The sequence below is a fragment of the Choristoneura fumiferana genome, chromosome 4 (assembly GCF_025370935.1).
Source record: "Choristoneura fumiferana chromosome 4, NRCan_CFum_1, whole genome shotgun sequence".
Classification (NCBI taxonomy): domain Eukaryota; kingdom Metazoa; phylum Arthropoda; class Insecta; order Lepidoptera; family Tortricidae; genus Choristoneura; species Choristoneura fumiferana.
In genome coordinates, this window is record NC_133475.1 from 6,116,536 (window position 1) to 6,134,020 (window position 17,485).

The following is a 17,485-nucleotide window of genomic DNA, read 5'->3' on the forward strand; positions in this document are numbered from 1 at the left end:
ACCTTCGATTATTACAGAAGGAGAATATTTTGTCACGGAAGACGAGTTCGATGAATTATTCCCGAACGGTTATAAAGATACTAATTATTTCCAAAGAGCTAAGGAGTATTTAGCTATGAATAAAGGTAAGCATTATGCTTCGTACGTACACGCAAATCAAAGTAACTTGAGGCTAAGATGACACCCTGTCAAAAAATAGAATAAATTAAATGGAAGAAGCTTTTATTTAGGCTCTGGTTATTGTTTTTTGTTTGCTTCAAATCTTACATTTTATTATTTTATTTTTCAGTTGCATTTAAATCGCAAATGAGTGTGAATGAAAATATAAATCTGTCGACGTGGTTAGAATGGCAGAGAAATTTACAGAGTACTGTAAATATAGGACATTCAAAAGATAGTGAGATTTTATCATCATTATTGCAGTACAGTGACGCCAAAAGATTCGATCTACCCACCTCTACTCAAAATCCGAGTAAGTAGAATCTTACCTAAATAGGGTGGTTAAAATAGACGTCTCGCTAAAAAAGTACTGTTTACAGTATTATTATTTTATCTCGTACATTTTCAGTATTCAACACCCAACAGTTGGCGACTCAAAATATCACCGCACCTACACCAGAAAAACCTAAACCGCCAAAGAAGAAACCAAAAGCTTCAGTAGTCAAATCTCCAGTAAAAAAATGTGGTGACATTAGGGCCCTCTTTAGTACTGCCACAAAGTCAACAAAAAGTTACACTAAGCTTATTAATGATCTGGGTATTCAAAATGATGGCAGCATACCCACCAGCCTCATCAATCTATTCGTAGACTTGAGTCTAGATAACACAACAGTGAGACACTGTTACATCTGCCAAAATATTTGCAACTGTGCTTTCATAGATAGTATAAAGAGGCACAGAAGAAAAATGACTAAACCATTATTTTTAAGTAATCTTAGGTTACCAGACCTTGATTTAATAGATGAGATAGACGTTGAATCAATATTGATGTGCGGAAAAAAGGTGAACATGAGCCAAGACATGTTTGAAGACTATAGAGACAACACATCCGTTGAAGTTAGTAAAATCCAAGGCAGCAACTTTGACTTGGAATTCGATTTCGATCCGCCAAATGAAATTGTTCCACCAGAAACTAAACAAGATGCGGAAGCTGCTGAGAATTTGGACAAAAACTTCGATTTGGGAGACATCGAGGACATATTTGCTGACAGCAGCCCTGAAGAAGCGATCATTAAAGATGCTTCAGCGGAAGCTAAAAATTCTAGTGTTCCTAAAGAAGCTTTAGGTTTTTTTGGATTGGATAGTATTGAAGATATCTTTGTAAGTTCAGATGATAGTATTCCTGGAACACCGCCTAAAAACGAAAATAACGTAGTAGACAGTCTCTGCGCCAGCGAAATTGTAAATAAAACCGAAGTGAAACAAGCGGAATCCGAAATCAAATGTCCTATTAGCCCTTCAATTTTGTCAGGGCAGGTGATGAGTACGACTACATTAAAGTCGCCGACTTCACCTATTCTTTGTAGTCAAGCGAGAAAATTTAAATTAAGCACGAGAAAAAATCAACCAAAAAGTTCAACACCATTTAGCAATATCAAGAGAAATATCATTTCAAATAATAAGAACATTAATAGCTTAGTTACACCTGAGCATAACGTACAAGAATCAAACAAATCAGTTTCAAATCGTGATTCAGTTTTAGATTCAACTAGCAAAAGTATGTTTACAATAACGCAGCTCGTAGAAATGATCAACACGAATGGCGGATGCGCAAAAAAGCTCGACGTTTCTAAAACCTTAGAAACCTCCAATGCACAGAAAGAAGATGAAAGAAGTACATCGCCAATACTTTTGACGCAGGCTACTAAAAAAAAATTAGCTCATAATATAAATGCTCCACTTGATAACAGTATTTCTGTTTCTCAGGACAAAAAGCTTGAGAGTCTGATTGTGCTTGATAGTGACAGTGACTCTAATGAAAGCACTCAAATATATGATGCAGGGAATTTGAATGATAACATACATTTTAGTAAATCTGCGGAAGAAGCACATATAAGGAGTCCTTTAAGTAGTAAAAGAAAGTTGGGATCTGATGATGAACTTGATTTTCTAAACGCTTCTCCATATTTCCCTAAGAAGCCGAAATTAGATACAAATCCTAAAGCAGTCACTTTGCAAGAAAAGGTTTTGGCTGCTCTCAACCGATCTCACATACCAAGTGATAAAAGTAACGATAGTAATCTAAACTTTATGTTTTCTTCCCAAAAAGAAAACAAAGATCCTGTTTTTAGAGATAATATAATAAATCAAGAAATAGAGGACGAAAATGTTGACAAGGACGAGTACATTTGCAAGAAAAATTTAGAAATGCTTCAAGTGTTTAGACGTGACTGTCAAATCAGTAGCGCTAAGCTATTATTCAAAAGTAATGCCAGTAAAGTGACTCCTCAAAAGCGAAAAAACATTACATTCGGTGACAGCGACGATGACTTTGTTGATGATGCTAAAGGGAGAAGTCAGAGAGTGGTTCCGAACGATGACATTCATAAATCAACTACGAACCATAAAGTGAGAAAGGTAAGTGTTCACAACAAACACAAATCACACAAACACAGTTGGCAACAAGCCTAGCAACCAAGCCTCACTGCTCAAACACACCATTCAATTGGTTCGCAGGTTTATACCTATTAGCATCAAATTCGTATATATATCCTACCTGGCTACCTAACCATACATCTAAACTTACTGAGTTAATTCGCTCGCTTGCGGTAATATTGGCAATGCTGTTGTTATATACATACTAATATCTTAATACACATAATTATATATATATATACACATAATGTGAAAATAAATAAAAATAAGTGTATATAGGTGTCCATCCATGGAACAATACTTAAATTTAAAAATAAAGCGTCGATGAAGCAGGTATTCGGTCTAAGTTTAATTTTTTAAGCTTATCAAATATTTTTTTCAGAAAAAGCCGAAGCCGAACTCGTTCTTAGAGCTAGAAGCCGAGGAGTCGGACGGCGGCAGCGGCGACGAGCTGTCGGACGACAGCGTCGGCAGCATCGCCGACTTCATCTGCGACGACCAACTCTCGCAGGAGGACATGCAAGCGCACTACATGCGATCCGTCACGTAAGAATATTATTATGTGTAACTTTTTTTTATGGAACAATTAATGAAACAAATTAATGATTTAATGACAACAAATAATGACCTATTCCCAAACTAAGCACGTGACAAAACATCTATAAAATAAAAATAATTTATCGTGGTAACAGAAACAGTAGCAATAACTTACAGACTAGATGTTAGTATAGGTACATTCTGCAATCAACAAACAAAAAAAACCGGCCAAGTGCGAGTCGGACTCGCGCACGTAGGGTTCCGTACCGTTATCTGTATAACATTAGACATTATCAAAAAAATCTGCAAAAAAACAAGTTTATTGTATGGGAGCCCCCCTAAATATGTATTCTATTTTAATTTAATTATTTATTTTTAAATTGATTAAACAACCAAAGATTCTGTGAATATTTCAAGCGTCTACCTGTTACCGTTATTAATATCAAGTAAAAAACGGCAAAACAATCACGTTTGTTGTATGGGAGCCCCGTCTAAACATTAATTTTATTATATTTTTAGTATTTGTTGTTATAGCGGCCACAGTAACACGTAATCTGTGAAAATTTCAAGTGTCTAACTATTACGACTCAAGAAATAGAGCCCTGTGACAGACGGACGGACAGGCAGACAGACAAGAGTCTCAGTAATAGGGTTCCGTTGGCACCCTTTGGGTACGGAACTCTAAAAATAGAAAAATAGTTATTAATGTGACCGCCCCGTTCATAATGCTCACCCAGTACATTAACATAGGGCAATCACGACGTTCAGCCAACATGTTCAGAATGCCGTTACGGCTATTCCTCACACGTCTTAGCAACGAGGCGATTCTTTTGCGCCTGATGGCATGAAACCCCTCATTTCGCGCCTCCGCGAACTTACCTGAAGCACTACAGTGGCGTGGGAGCTCTAACAGCATTCTGAAGATGTTGTTGTACTGGACACGTAATGTATTACAAAGGCGCTTCGTGTGCGTCATCCATACTACACGTGTAGAGGAGGTACAAAATGCCCTAAATAGTGTTAGTTTGACATCCGTTGTAAACCGTGCAAATCTACAAATTAGCATGTTGCCCCTCGCTGCTTTATTTTTATTTTATTTATTTTAACAGGGGCACAGTCAACGGAGCTTTCAAGATCCCTTCCCTGCCGTCCCGGTTTAAACGCGAGGAAGTACTCTCGCAATTTGTAGAAGAGGACTCCTACGAAATGGTATGTTCAATACTTACTTACTCAAATAGAGACGACATCACACCTAACCGCCAGTTAACACTAATCAATGGATGGTGAAACAGCCCCTTACTTTTCAGCCGTTAGTCTAGTTTTGTTCTAATATTTATTGTTGCAGCAATATGTTTCGAGTTTTTGGTTTTAATAACCACCGATGTTTAATAGTAGATTATTGTCGTGGCCTTGAAGTAGACAATTGCTGGCTGAATACGAAGCCAGCAATTGCTATTCCAGCCGAGACTAATATAAAGCTTTTCCCAAAAATGGTGAATAATTCTGAAATAGAATAAACTTTTTCTCAAAATATATTATAAAATTTAATTTTATTTCAATATTTTTCTTATGCTTTCCCGCCTTTTTTCATTAAAAATAAACTGCAGATGTATTTTTCAACCGAAAACACCACAAGCTATTTCAGACCCAATAGAAAAAGTCCGGAGTTCCAACAAAATATCTGATACCGGCTATTAGACTAGGCTGTATACGACTTGTGCCAACATTTCCATGGCCTTTTTAACTTAAAAAAAATATGTGACTGATTGCAGGCGCGCTAATTCTTTATTGTCGAGCTAGCGCGCCTGCAATCTTTTTAACTTTTAAATTTTTGGCTGACCATAAATACTGCACTTCACCTTCTGATATGTAAAGAATAATGTCAACTGACGACCAGATGGCCTAGTGGTTAGAGAACTTGACTACGAAGCTTGAGGTCCCGGGTTCGATTCCCATGTCGGGGCAGATATTTGTATGAAAAATACGAATGTTTGTTCTCGGGTCTTGGGTGTTTACTATGTATTTAAGTATGTATCTATCTATATAATTATATTTATCCCTTGCTTAGTACCCATAACACAAGCTTTGCTAAGCTTACTTTGGGACTAGGTCAATTGGTGTGAATTGTCCCGTGATATTTATTTATTTATTTATTTAACTTTTACGGACATTTTTGAGAAAATGATTTTGTTGTTTTAAAAAAAATGGCTCTGTCCATTGGAGGGCAATTTTGCCAGTGTCTAGTAGGTTTTGCCGTTGTACGGTAAAAAAAAAAAGATTAAGGGGCTGTTTCACCATCCATTGATTAATGTTAACTGGCGGTTAGGTGTGATGCCGTCTCTATTTGTTTTGTTCGAATAGATGGAGACGGCATCACATTTAACCGTCAGTTAACACTAATCAATGGATGGTGAAACATCCCCTAAATGTTATATTTATTTTAGGACAGCTTCTGCGTGGACTCTCATATTGGTTTGACGCAAGTCAATGAAGTCACAGAATTGGAGATGGCAGAAATCATCCTAGAAGAAAGGAAAAATAAGACAAAGTCCAAAACAAGGTCGTGCGAAGTTGAAAATACTAAAAATGGCGACAGCCCCTTGGTTATACGAAAAAAGAAGAGTGCTAAAAGACTGATCCAAAGTGATTCAGACGATAGTAGTTAGTGAAGTGTCCAGCTGGCCTGGAATATAGGTAAACTGTGATATAAATTAATAGTGCTGCCGTTAGATAGATTATGAAGAAAAATAGAAAAAAACTGTACTGTCAGATGTTACCATTGTGAAACATTATGTTATAATATGAAACTAATAAGAATTTGTAGAATGATGATTATTTATACATTACAAATATTCTTGAATCAGTTATAACTTGTGCCTAATCATGACAGTCCTTAAAAGTAATAATAAAACTGCATTGTTTTATTCAATTATTTATTCATAATATTAAATGGGACAGTCAATCTGCAGGAAATATAGTTTTTATTTTTAATATTGGCGTATCATTTACTCATTTTTATCTTTTTTTTTATAATCAGATATTGTTTGTGTACAATATATTTTTAAATACTTATCCCTACCTTATTAAACATTGCCAAAGAAGAAGATAACACAGGCATACCACTCACGACCAAGGCACGACTACGCGCAACCGGCGTCTTTGGAAGCTATTTTGAAATACATAGCATGTGTGTGTTGCCATTTTAATACGCAGTGAGTGTGTAAATCAAGCAATGAACGGAACAGCCCACCGCCTCGCCGGCCGCGGGGTGTTGTAGCTAGGCCGTAATTGAGAATCAGGGTGATTACAATGCGTGGAAAGGGATCAAAAGTCATAAGTAATCATAATCAACATGTGTGACCTCCCCGCACTTTTACGTGCCTTGGCACGCAACTTGTAGGCATTATAATGTACGTGTTTGTCTTGCTGCTTGTCCTATTAAAATTCAATTGCAATTTGTTCAGACTCTGCAGAGAGTTTTGGCTTTTCTATTTTTTAATAAGCCATTTGCTTTTCACTAATCAATTTACTTTTTATAATCTGTCAAAACGCGATTCCAGGCAACTGTATACAACAAAAAATACAAATGCTACAAATCGACATAATTGTTGACTTTCTCATACAAAAAGGTGACAATTATGTAGATTTTTAGCAATTGGAAAGTTTGTGGTATAGGGGCAGTTCTTTGGAATTATTGATAATGGTGTCAAATACCATATTGTTCCGTATTTAAATTACACCTCGTCTTACACTAGATCCATATTTCAACTTTCAAATAGATTTTGTATATTCATTATAAGCCCTATTCATTAACTAATCTGCGCAGTTTATCTCTTCATTATTTACTCCTCCATCCGCTGGTCGACTTTTTTGGTAGTTCTTTTCTTTTGTAGGTCTTCTATTTCTGCTTGGAGCTCTGCGTATCGCTTCTGTAATTGTTTCTCTCGCTCCGTTTGACGATTGACGTCTTCAGTCAATGACTGGAATAAAAAAAAATATATATAGATAAAGTTTTGTATGGTAGACATTATAAAATGGTAAAACCACTTACTTGGCCGACTATAAAAAAAGAAAAAAACTAAATTAATGAATCTCACCTCTATCCTACGTGGAATGGCAGCCTTCTCCTGTTCCGCTAAGAACTTGAATGTGGAGAGTTCCAGGTTGGCTTGCTCTATTTGATCTTGTAGCTCTTGGAATTGCTTTATAAGCGACGCCGCCCTGCTTTGATATCCACCTGCAAAGAGCGTTGTAATAAAATACATATTAATAATAGAAAAAAAAACACATTGTTTGAACATTGCCTCTCTGCGTTTCGCAAGAGTGATTGATAATTAACAATACTTGATCGCAAACACAAAAATTAGTAAATACAGTTTTTGTAATCAAAAGCATTGATCTTTGTTGGTTTTTTTTCATTCAATAGTCTACTCTACCTGTTAGTACTCTAAGTTTTTTCTCCATTTTGGAGCACTTCTTGGCTTCCTTAGCCATGTGATTCCTGTTCTGCTCTAACCGCTTCTCCGCCGACTCTAATCTGTCCTTCTTACTCGCCAGATTCGCGCGAGTATATCTGTTTTGGCCGGGCAAGAACAATACCTGGGGAAATAAAACAAAGAACTTAGTCGCTAGGAATCACAAATGTGGCTCAAATTGGGAACTAATGCGTAAGGTTGCTTTTCCGCTGTGTGCCTAGTCATATTTATTGCATGGTTTCTTCACTACCTGTGTCAGCCTTCTGTAGTCAATGCACTATAATAGTTCTTGAAGTTTACAACTATTGGGTCTATTATACTTACTGAAGTGGCTTTTCCCTCCGTCACTCTTAAATATAGGTAGTAGGTAGGGTATTCTCCACAACTCGAAAATTTATTTCGAATATTCGAAGTAATAGTAACATGTGTCTTATGGGCGGTAAATAAGTAATTACGAACGAGTGTATTAGAAGTCGAAGTCGAAGACTAAGGGCTTTAATGAGTCGATGTTCATAATTCTAGTACCGCCCGTGCGACATAACATGTTTTTCATCACATTTGCGAGTAATTTTTTTATTTGTAAGAGAAAATAATAAAAAAATGCTTTCGTATGCCCTTTTGAGTTGGCCAACAAGTGCCGTGTCAGTTCAGAATTACCCAGCGAAATCTACGGGGGAATTGAGTTTTAACGCAGGCTAAAAAGAATACGTCAAATACAAAAACAGTGCCAAGAGCTGGCCATGTAAAATTCGCGCAAAAAGTCGTCAAGTTACGGAGAACAGTTCACTATCGCCTATTTATTGGTGATTAATACCCTTATTGGGGTCGTTATCTGAGCGTTTATTCCGTATCATTTTCATGGACGCATTTTTGTTGATATGGTATAAGATTCTCTTACAGTTTCCAGGTTATCTAATAGAAGAAAAAACGTCTAAAAAAATTATCGAAAATGTCATCAATTTCTACAGGCGTTCATAAGGAAATGTGGTCCATTGCCGATAGCCTACCTGCGCCAGACACTCCTCCCACACTTGCGTGTACGCGTCGAGGCTGAGGTCCCCGTGTGCCATGCCGGCCCGCACCACCTCCAGCTCCTTTTGCAGCTCCTGTTTGGCGGCGTCCAGTTCGGCGGCGCTGAACTCCTCGTACGGATGCTGCTCGAGGTAAGCCAGGTGGGACGCTTGCAGCTGGACTGCGCGCTTCTTGTCTACACCTGGAAAACTCTTAAAGTTAGCACGAATAAATCGCGTTGCCACAAAAACTATTACAATAATAAACAAATAAACACACACACAAACATCACGCCTGTATTCCCAAATGGCATTCTGCCTACCAGAACACACGGAAAGTTACCGCTTCGGAGCCACTTTTAGCAATTTTAGGTTTTAAGTTTGACAAAAACGGTACAATAGTGACAGGTTGCTAGCCTGTCGCCTACGGTATACCTAAACCTATATCCTTAGTCGCCTCTTACGACATCCACGGAAGAAATGGAGAGGTGTAATTCTTACCCGACAGACACCACACAGGACTAATAAATAATTAATAATAATGCATTAATTTCCAAAAATATCTTTGGAATAGATTCCTTATAACTAGAACTTCTGTGCGTGTGTACGTTTGTTACTCCTTCACGCTAAAACGGCTGGATGGATTTTAATTAAATTTGATATAAAGGTACCTGGACATCTGGAATAACACATACGATACTTTTTATCTCGATGTTTCCACGGGATCGGGATACAAACTCGAGATCAAATTTAAAAAAAAAGGGACACAAATAAAAAAAAGTTCATTTTATTTTAAAAGTCGCATTTTAAGGCGCTGTACGTAGTGAAAACTACAATTTTAGAAACTATTTAAAATATACTTACACAATACTTACAACTGCAATTTTTTTATAATATGTATATTTTCAGTGTATTAGCTAGTTTTTGACTTCATCAAAAACACGATTACTGACAAAAACCTCGATAGATTATTTTTTTGAAAAAGAGCCTTCATTTACACGTTAAACCAAATATTATGAAAACTATTATGAATATCAACACAAAATTTGCTTTATTAAATAGTTTTTAGTAGATTTAGATTTATGCTTCATAGATTTTCAATAGGTTGAGTGCATCAATCATACCAATTTATTTCGTCTTTGGCAAAATAAAACGGTTCTAGCGCGCGGCGGCGGCCAAGTATTTCCCAGTCGCCAGTACACGCGTGTACGTAGTCGACGACGGACCTGTGCACATTTTTCTAACGCGCTAGTACTACTTTTGAGAGCAAATAATATGGGTAATCGCAGTATTAAAAAAGTTAAGCGAAAGAGGAGACGCATAAGTGAACTCAGAGCACATATGAGAAGCATTAGAGTACCTAAACGGTAAGTACCTACCACACACTAATCGACCGGCCGGAGTCGGGCCGAGTCAGCAGGGATACTACGAAACTCCAAACTCGAAGTTCGTGTCGTGCGGTCCCTCTCGCTCTCGTACTAAATAGTATAAGTGTCAGAGGGACCGCAACCCACGATCTTCGAGTTTCGTAGCAGCACTGCTGAGCGGATTTCACATTCGTACTACGACCGCAAGCTGGTTGGCGCGGGCCTCGGCTGCTCACGGACGCGGAAGGCTTCGTCCAGATTCTACCGCGACTGCCATACAAATTGTAGGCACGTTGTATAAACCTATACTACTCACGGCGAACATGCGGCGAACCTTGCGGCTACTATGAAACTCGAAGTTCGTATCGTACCATCCCTCTCGCTCTCGTATTAAATAGTATAAGTGTCAGAGGGACCGCAACCCACGATCTTCGAGTTTCGTAGCAGCCCTGCTGAGCGGATTTCACATTCGTACTACGACCGCAAGCTGGTTGGCGCGGGCCTCGGCTGCTCACGGACGCGGACGGCTTCGTCCAGATTCTACCGCGACTGCCATACAAATTGTAGGCACGTTTTATAACCTATACTACTCACGGCGAACATGCGGCGAACCTTGCGGCTACTACGAAACTCGAAACTCGAAGTTCGTATAGTACCGTCCCTCTCGCTCTCGTATTAAATAGTATAAGTGTCAGAGGGACCGCACGACACGAACTTCTAGTTTCGAGTTTCGTAGTAGCCCTGCTTGATCCCTTTGACAGTTTCACTGACATTTCTGATAGTAGATGCAACAGTTTCGATCTTAGTTTAGATTTTCTCACTTTTTTGCAGGCAAAGGTAATATCTTGCATTCAGCCAAGTTATTTAACATAAATTATTTTAATAAAATAAGATGGTTGCACTAGTAAATTATTGACAAAAACATGTACTCCAACTGCAATCCGGCTGCAAAATGGGAGTTTGGATGCAGTTATTGCGCAGTTAGTACAACTGCACCAGCACTGGACCCGACTGTCAGAGGACTGCATTCCAACTGCCATTTTAGGCAGTCGGAGTGCAGTTCTTACGCAGTTCTGATGTAGTTCTGCCATTTTACAGCCGGATTGCAATTGGAATGCGGTCCGTGTGTACCAGACCGTACATTACGACGCCTACCGCCTACCTTATCAGCGACTTATTTATTATAGGAACTTCGATTTGTAATTTACCTTCACGTAAATCAAGATTGGTTTTTTGGAATCTTTTTATATTTTTTATTTCCATTCCATTTTTTTTCTCTTACGGTCATCCCGTAAAACCTAAATTGAAAATACAAACTGAAATATAGATACACAGAAAAACCAGAAAAATAAGACCAGCACTGGATATCGAACCCAGGTCCTCGGTATTCCGTACCGCGTGCTATACCGCTACACCACTGCCGGTCAACCACCACTGCTGGTCACTGCTGGTGGACCAGCAGTGGTGTAGCGGTATAGCACGCGTTACGGAATACCGAGGACCTGGGTTCGATATCCAATGCTGGTCTTCTTTTCTGGTTTTTCTGTGCATCTATATTTCAGTTTGTATTTTCAATTTTGAAATTAGTTTGTCTTTAATTTTTTCTCCCAAAATGTCATATATCATCTTTAAGTAAAAGTGAAATAAAGTGCCCGGTTGAAGTGTAGCCTTTAGAAATGGACTTGAAAAATGTATCAAGGAAAACGAAATTCAGATGTAGAATTATGAAAAGGAAACTATAAAACTACTGAAATTAACAAAAATAGTAACTGGTATGACCAGATCCAAGGTCTCCATGTCACGTGTCGAGCACAGTGTATATTTGCTGTGAGGAGTGGTGAAAATCATCACCTCAAAACAGTAATCATACTTATAGATGATACATTTTGGGGAAAAAAATGAAAGACAAACTAATTTCATTTTATATGGACTGGTTACTACCCGAAATTGTTGATTCCCGTCGAGCTCGGGGAATGCCACTAAGGGAAAAAGAATCTTCATGAAAAATAACTGTAGAACCTCCTCTGACTGAAGAAAAAGAACTTTCTTCTACATATGTATACTTTTCAAGCGACGAAAATAGCGAAAACATCGCTTCATGCTCCAGATAATCAACTTTGGAATCTCCTCTGACTGAAGATAAATAACTTTCTCCTACATATCCATACTTCTCAAGTCATGAAAATAAGAAAAGCATCGCTTCGTGCTCCAGACAATTTTGGAAGAGCTATAAATTTATTTAAAACTAATTGTTGCCGTCGACTGCGTCCGCGCGGAATCCGATTAAGAGCAATTTTTTATTATATCCAAAAATATTTATTTTCCGTAACATAAAGTATCCTAAATGTTGACCAGACTAATAAGCTATCTAACTAACTAATTTGGCTCAGGGACCCAAAGAGGGTCTTGGCCTCCGAAACAAGAGCATGCCATCTGTCATATCTATCTATCGACCTATTCAGTCTAAATGTCTATCCATTACCTACGTTACAAATCAAACTGTGGGCATGAAGAGGCATAAATAATTTGTTTATTACCAAGACTATTCATATTAAACGAAGATTTTCTTTATTAAACCAAAAAAATGTGTAATTATAATTTTAAGGAAAAATCCGGAATTCACATTAACCAGAATACGGATACAAACAGAATAAGGCCGTCAACGGGCTGCGTGACAGACGCACGAGGCGCCCTGCATTCGCCTCCACCGCGTCGTCTGCTTCACCCCCTCAAATACCGAAAATTCTTCTATAAGCGCGCCTTAAATGAAGAAAGAAAGAAAAACAGAAACTGAAACAAATATTGTCACGAAATGGTCCCAACTCAGCATGATGTCAACCTTGCAGCCGACATTGATTTTCCGTTGGAAATGCGATTTTTGTGATAAAAGAACTTTTTGATCTGTGTCTGTTTAGGAATTATTGTTAATTTAGTCTGGCAACATCGGCCAATCTCTCATACAGTAACTCACTCGTACATCCCTTAATTTTGTTCCATTCATTCAGAAAACGTTCAGTTCAGATCGACTTTTTTACTCTCTCTCTTCCTGAAGTACCTCCTAGCACGTTGTGCCAAACCTTTCCAATTTTCTCTATTTTTCCCGAGTTCTTGTGAGTTCTGTCTGCCTTCTGCATTTTTTTTGATATATGTTACTTAAATTTGTGACGTATAAACTGACGGACAAGGTGTACCACAAAAACCATTACATCCTGAAGACAAGCGGCGCCGCTCAACGTGGGAAGCCTCTGATAAGTACTAAATTCCTGAAGGCAACACCCTACACCTGACTGGACGCAAGGTACGATTGTTTTCTATCGCTTGAGCCGTTTTCTGTTCCTTAACATAAAAATTGTTCCTTCGAACCGATTCACCATCTTGAAAAGTCGCGTAGGTTACTGCCTTGTCCGCCATATTTCCCTGCTCTCGCATTTGGAAAGTTCAATTTGATCTGTCGAATCATCAAATTAACAAAAACGTCTGAGCCTCCCGTACATTTTGTCTGCATTGATTGCATTCGTAATTAAAACTTAGTCTTTTGTCTGTACTGGCGAGATCATTTACGTAAAACCTAAAGTACTTCATACTGAAAAATTATCTGTTGCAAAACATTGTGTCGATTTCTGCAGTTTGCATAAAATAAGATAGAGAGAAATATAATTTGTTCAGTTAACATTCCTACACATAAACTTGTATGTAATTTTCAATTCGTAAAGATAGGTTATTAATTTTCAAGTAAGAGGTAGGTAGATTCAAACCTATAGCTAACTATTTATAGTTGAAGTGAAGTTGAACCGTTTCGTTTTGTCATTGCTGTGTGTGAGTGAAGGGTTGCTCGACTTATACATTTAAAATTGTACTTGTTTCGTTCGGTCAATTCTTTCATTTTTAAAACCTTGTTCCATCTTGGCGATAACGAAACGCAAAGCGCCATTTGTGAACGAATGAATGCTTGAAATGTCAAGCAAGTATCAACATAGAATCGTCAAAACTTGAGGTTATCCGTTGTTATTTTATTTACGTTTGAAACTTGTGTTGGTGATTATTGTCTTGCAAGTGGTGTAATTTAAAATGGCTGTAGAAATACGTTATAAAGTGACAAAAATGCAAATAGATTTACTTTGTGAGTGTGCGAATAGTTGCATCGAAAATGAATCCAAACGCTCAGAATTAAAACTACGTTGTGGCGATTTAAAACAAATCCAAAGTGAGTTTATCGAGAGTTATATTTCTGTTGAGGCGTCTAAACGCGCAGGTTTCGACGCGGATAAACATTTAAAAGAGTTTATGGAATATGATGTCAAGTTAAATCGTATAAAGGAGGTGTACGCGATGTATTTTGAACAAGAATCTAATCCAAGTAGCAGTTCGAATGCGACTTGTGTTTCACATAATCAAGGGGGTGACTTGCCGCGTATTACACTGCCTACATTCTCGGGTAGAATTACTGATTGGATTAACTTCATAAATATCTTCAAAAATTTAATAGATGAAGACTCATCAATGAAACCTGTAAGGAAATTACATTACTTAATTTCTTGCTTATCTAAGTAACCTCTTGATTTAGTGAAACATTTGCCTTTTACTGATGAAAATTATGCCTGTGCGTTGACACTATTGGAAAATAGGTATTCAAATACCCGCCTAATTGCCGATACTCATTTAGGATACATAATATCTTTACCTGTGGTTACCAATATGAAGTCTGAACTGAGGCCCTTCCTCAATTCATTTAACGAACATATTGCTGCCCTTAGGGCATTGAAATTTAAACCGGACGAGTGGTCTTTTATATTGCTACATATTCTGCTAAAAAAGGTACCAAATGAAGTGAGAAGTCAATTTGAATTAACCATTAAACCGGCAAATATCCCCAAGTATACTGAGTTTATTGATTTTTTAGAAAACAGATGCAAGGCTACTGAAAACATTTTTATTGCAAAACCAAGTATTAGTGCTGCCCCTAAGGCATCATATCCCAAGTTCAATGCTCCGCATACAGTTAAAACTGTAATGCATGTTCAAGAGCGAAAGAGTGAAATCAGCTGTCGCTTTTGCAATTTAGATCATTATTTGTACATGTGCAATAAATTTAAGGCTCTTTCTATAGAGCAGCGCCGTGATTTCTTAAAATCAAAGAACCTTTGTTTCAACTGTTTTGGGACTCATAGGTACCATGACTGTACTTCATTACATAAATGCAAGGTATGCCATGCTAAACATCACACACTGATCTGTTCGTCGTCTGGTGCAAACCCAACAACGTCAACACCTGCCATTAAGTCATTGGCAGTTCTAAACCTGCCTGCGAACTCTACATCTGTGGGCCAGCCAGAAAACACATTGCCTGAACCACCACAGGTTAACAACACAATGGTCATGTCTTCTTGCACAGCAGGCAACAAACCAAGCTTGCACAATATATTGCTTGGTACTGCCACATGTCTGGCTGGTAATGGTGATGGTAATTTTCAAACAGTGCGTGTGTTCATAGATCCTGGATCTCAGTGTTCCATTATTTCTGAAGAATGTGTCCAACGCTTGCACCTCAAGCATCGTCATGAGCCTGTTGCAATCCGTGGGGGTAGGGTCAAATGTCCCACACCAGTCTCGTGGTTTGACAACATTATTTTTGAAACCGAAACTTTCTGATGAGCCATTACTGTGTGTGTCGGCTATCATTTTAAATAAGGTCACTGGCAACCTGCCATCTAGTTCTCTGTCTGCGGACATTCTGACAAGTTATCAAGATCTACAGCTTGCTGATGATGAGTTTTACCGGTCTCGTCCAATAGATATTCTATTAGGGAGTGACATTTATAATGACATTTCTTGTGGTCAGAAGGTTTGGCCTTCTGATAATTTGCCAGCAGCTTATCTTACTGTTTTTGGTTGGATAATAATTGGTGATGCATCGAAATTCAACAATTCGGTTTCTCAGCCAATGGCATGTCACGTGACTTTGGATGATTGTCTTGAAAAATTTTGGGAGATCGAACATTTCCCTAATATTTCAGTGTCTGACCCGAATGACCAGGTCATTGAGGATCATTTTTCTGCAACAATGTCTCGCGATTGCGATAAAAGATTCATTGTACGTCTTCCTTTCAAAGGGAATCAAGCTGAGTTGGGCGACAGTCGGGAACTGGCTACAAGGCGATTGTTGTCACTGGAACGACGATTAAATAAGAATACGCCACTTAAGGCAGAATATCAAAAGGTCTTAAATGAATATTTCACACTTAATCACATGGAGCCAGTTTCCGGTACCCCAGGTTGTGGTAAATACTATCTTCCTCATCATTGCGTAATCAAGGAGGACTCTTCTACTACTCGTGTGAGAGTAGTGTTCGATGCGTCGATGCCATCGTCCACAGGTGTTTCGTTGAACAATGTTCTGCATGCTGGGCCCAAGCTGCAGCAAAGCATCGTAGATATCTTATTACGTTTTCGATTTAATTCTGTCGCATTTATGTGTGACATCAAGGCCATGTACAGGCAAGTCCTCGTTCATCCAGATGATCGCGACTATCAACTCATCCTTTGGCGCCAAAATAGTGACGATCCGATTCAGGAATTCCGTTTGCGAACAGTGACGTTTGGCGTTTCGTCGTCGCCTTTTCTGGCTATGCGCTGTGTTCTACAGTTGGCAGAAGAAGGACAGCTAACGCATCCTGACGCAAGTAAAATATTACGAAACCAGATCTTCGTTGATGATGTTGTAAGCGGAGCTCCTGATCTTGAAACTGCTCGGATGTATAGACGTCAATTAATCGGTCTATTGCTTCAGGGGTGCTTCGAGTTGCGTAAATGGTCGAGCAACAATGCTGATTTTTTGGCTGACTTGCCTGATGATGTCTGTCAAAGTCCAATGTCTTTTGAACCAGAAAATGAGGGCTCCGTCAAGGTGCTTGGGCTTAAATGGAACCCCGTGTCTGATGCGTTTACGTATCATGGAAAAATACTAAATACTGGAATGACAAAGCGCGCTGTGCTCGCAAATATTGCCTGCATATATGATCCTTGTGGTTGGCTGATGCCAGTAATTTTTACAGCAAAGGCGTTCATGCAGCGATTGTGGTTGCTCGGCATTGGATGGGATGACCCATTGCCAAATGAAGAACAAGTTGACTGGCTCGCCTTCATTGAGGACTTCTCAAAATTATCAGACATTACACTGAGCAGATTTATTCTGCCTGCTGATGGCATTAATTTTCAGTTACACGGCTTTTGTGACGCGTCTCTTAAAGGCTATGCGGCAGTTGTCTATCTTCGGGTTGAGAGGACCGATGGCGAGGTCCAAGTTCATCTTTTGTTGTCAAAGTCCAAGGTCTCTCCTCTCAAAACGAAGATGACGATTCCTCGATTAGAGTTATGTGGCGCTCTAATTTTATCGAGACTTCTGAAACACTGTTCGGAGTTATTGGAAGTTCCTCATAAGGTCGTCGCCTGGTGCGACTCTAGCATTGCGCTATCTTGGATACGAGCTCCTGTCCATCAACTA

General features: G+C 38.7%; 2 protein-coding genes across 2 annotated transcripts in view; one reads left to right on the forward strand and one right to left on the reverse strand.

Annotated features, from left to right (window-relative positions):
• Positions 1 to 6,696, forward strand: Fancm (FA complementation group M; the record flags this gene model as incomplete). Its single annotated transcript, XM_074086685.1, is given in 6 exon segments — positions 1 to 125; positions 290 to 472; positions 569 to 2,577; positions 2,978 to 3,141; positions 4,242 to 4,341; positions 5,577 to 6,696. Coding segments are annotated over 6 exon segments (2,803 nt in total), but the record flags the coding sequence as incomplete, so codon positions are not given.
• The window catches only part of Cdc5 (cell division cycle protein 21), a 23,000-nt gene continuing 11,611 nt past the window's right edge, over positions 6,097 to 17,485 (reverse strand). The window contains exons 13-16 of the mRNA XM_074086686.1: positions 8,615 to 8,820; positions 7,569 to 7,731; positions 7,230 to 7,369; positions 6,097 to 7,112 (exon numbers count right to left, since the gene is read on the reverse strand). Coding sequence (XP_073942787.1) covers positions 6,975 to 7,112; positions 7,230 to 7,369; positions 7,569 to 7,731; positions 8,615 to 8,820 — 647 coding nt within the window. The 3' untranslated portion in view covers positions 6,097 to 6,974. The remainder of the gene's footprint in view (positions 7,113 to 7,229; positions 7,370 to 7,568; positions 7,732 to 8,614; positions 8,821 to 17,485) is intronic.